Here is a 1,380-nt window from a genome sequence, read left to right on the forward strand (position 1 = left end):
CTCCTCCTCCTCTTCCTCCTCACATGCTAGCTCCTCCTCCTCCCCCTCCGCCTCCACTCCCAGAGAAAAAGCTCATCACCAGAAACATTGCAGAAGTCATTAAACAGCAGGAGAGTGCCCAGCGGGCATTACAAAATGGACAGAGGAAGAAAAAAGGGAAAAAGGTCAAGAAACAGCCAAACAATATCCTAAAGGAAATAAAGAATTCTCTGAGATCAGTTCAAGAGAAGAAAACGGAAGAGAGTTCCCGACCTTCTACCCCACAGAGATCAGCCCATGAGAACCTCATGGAAGCCATTCGAGGGAGCAGCCTAAGACAGCTAAGGAGGGTAAGTCACCCCAGGACAGACCTTTGGGTGTAGATTTAACAAATGAGTCAGCCTCCATTGCATGATGCTACCACAGTTGCCTTTCCAAATGCTTATTAATACTTTAGTTGAGTATGGAAGAGCAAGCTTTCAAGTATGAGCATTAGGGGTTGACACATGAGCAAGAGAGATGCTGCTGCTGCTGCTGCTGCTGCTGCTGCTGATGATGATGATGATTTACTTTAACATGTGTGTGTCTCTTCATTGAAAAACAATCCCTTGTTTTTGTAGGTGGAAGTTCCAGAAGCTCTGCGGTAAAACAGTCTATAGAAGAGGACATGGAACGGTTTAGTGGTGTGAACTGAAATGCATTGTGAGACGTTTCTAAAATATCTTACTTTGAAATTTTCCTTAATTTTAAAGATAGCATCACCCTGGAATCCCAAAGAGAACTTTAAGAAACAATTAGCATGTTTCATCTGTAAATATGAAAATAAACTTTTTTTATGTCATGAGATTCTTTTGGGCCAGAAACAGTGAAAGATGTTCTTCTTATCTCTGAATGTCTTAGTGACTGGGCTGTAATCACTTAAAGAAATGTGCTATATTTTTGTAATCCCAGTAAGTTTAGGTTAAATTTCCTCCCCACCTTTTTTTTTAACCCAAACTAATATTTTTTTTTCTGTGAGTTAATACATCTGCTGGGTATGCATGCAACATTGCTAAATATTAAAATCATTACATTCTCACACCAAAAGGATTCCAGTCCTTAGTATTTGCTTTTCTTTTTTTGTTCATGTCCAAGAACCTGTCCAGATCTCTTTCTAAAGGGCTAGAATCAAGAACTTCCTAGAATGACTGTTTGGGAAGGAGATAAAGGGTTGGGAAGGAATCCCAGTGTGCATTTTCCTGGATTCATTGATGTGTGAGTCAGACAGCAGTGGATGCTCCCTATTTTCATAAGTCTGAGAGGCAGCCAGAAGTCAGTCCAATCACCCTGTTAAAATCAACAGTTCCTAGAAAGGATAAAGTGGGATGTTAGAAGGTTTCTTAGTTGGGAGGAAATGAGTAC

The 1,380-nt window shown here is 40.6% G+C and overlaps 1 protein-coding gene across 1 annotated transcript in view; it reads left to right on the plus strand.

Moving 5' to 3' along the window:
- Positions 1-1,065, plus strand: part of Lmod2 (leiomodin 2) — an 8,490-nt gene extending 7,425 nt beyond the window's left edge. Inside the window, exons 3-4 of the mRNA XM_008824874.2 lie at positions 1-329; positions 600-1,065. The exon at positions 1-329 is cut by the window's left edge and continues 8 nt beyond it. Coding sequence (XP_008823096.1) covers positions 1-329; positions 600-626 — 356 coding nt within the window. The 3' untranslated portion in view covers positions 627-1,065. The remainder of the gene's footprint in view (positions 330-599) is intronic.
- The last annotated feature ends 315 nt before the right edge of the window (positions 1,066-1,380 follow it).

The sequence above is a fragment of the Nannospalax galili genome, unplaced genomic scaffold (assembly GCF_000622305.1).
Source record: "Nannospalax galili isolate Female #2095 unplaced genomic scaffold, S.galili_v1.0 scaffold449, whole genome shotgun sequence".
Classification (NCBI taxonomy): Eukaryota; Metazoa; Chordata; class Mammalia; order Rodentia; family Spalacidae; genus Nannospalax; species Nannospalax galili.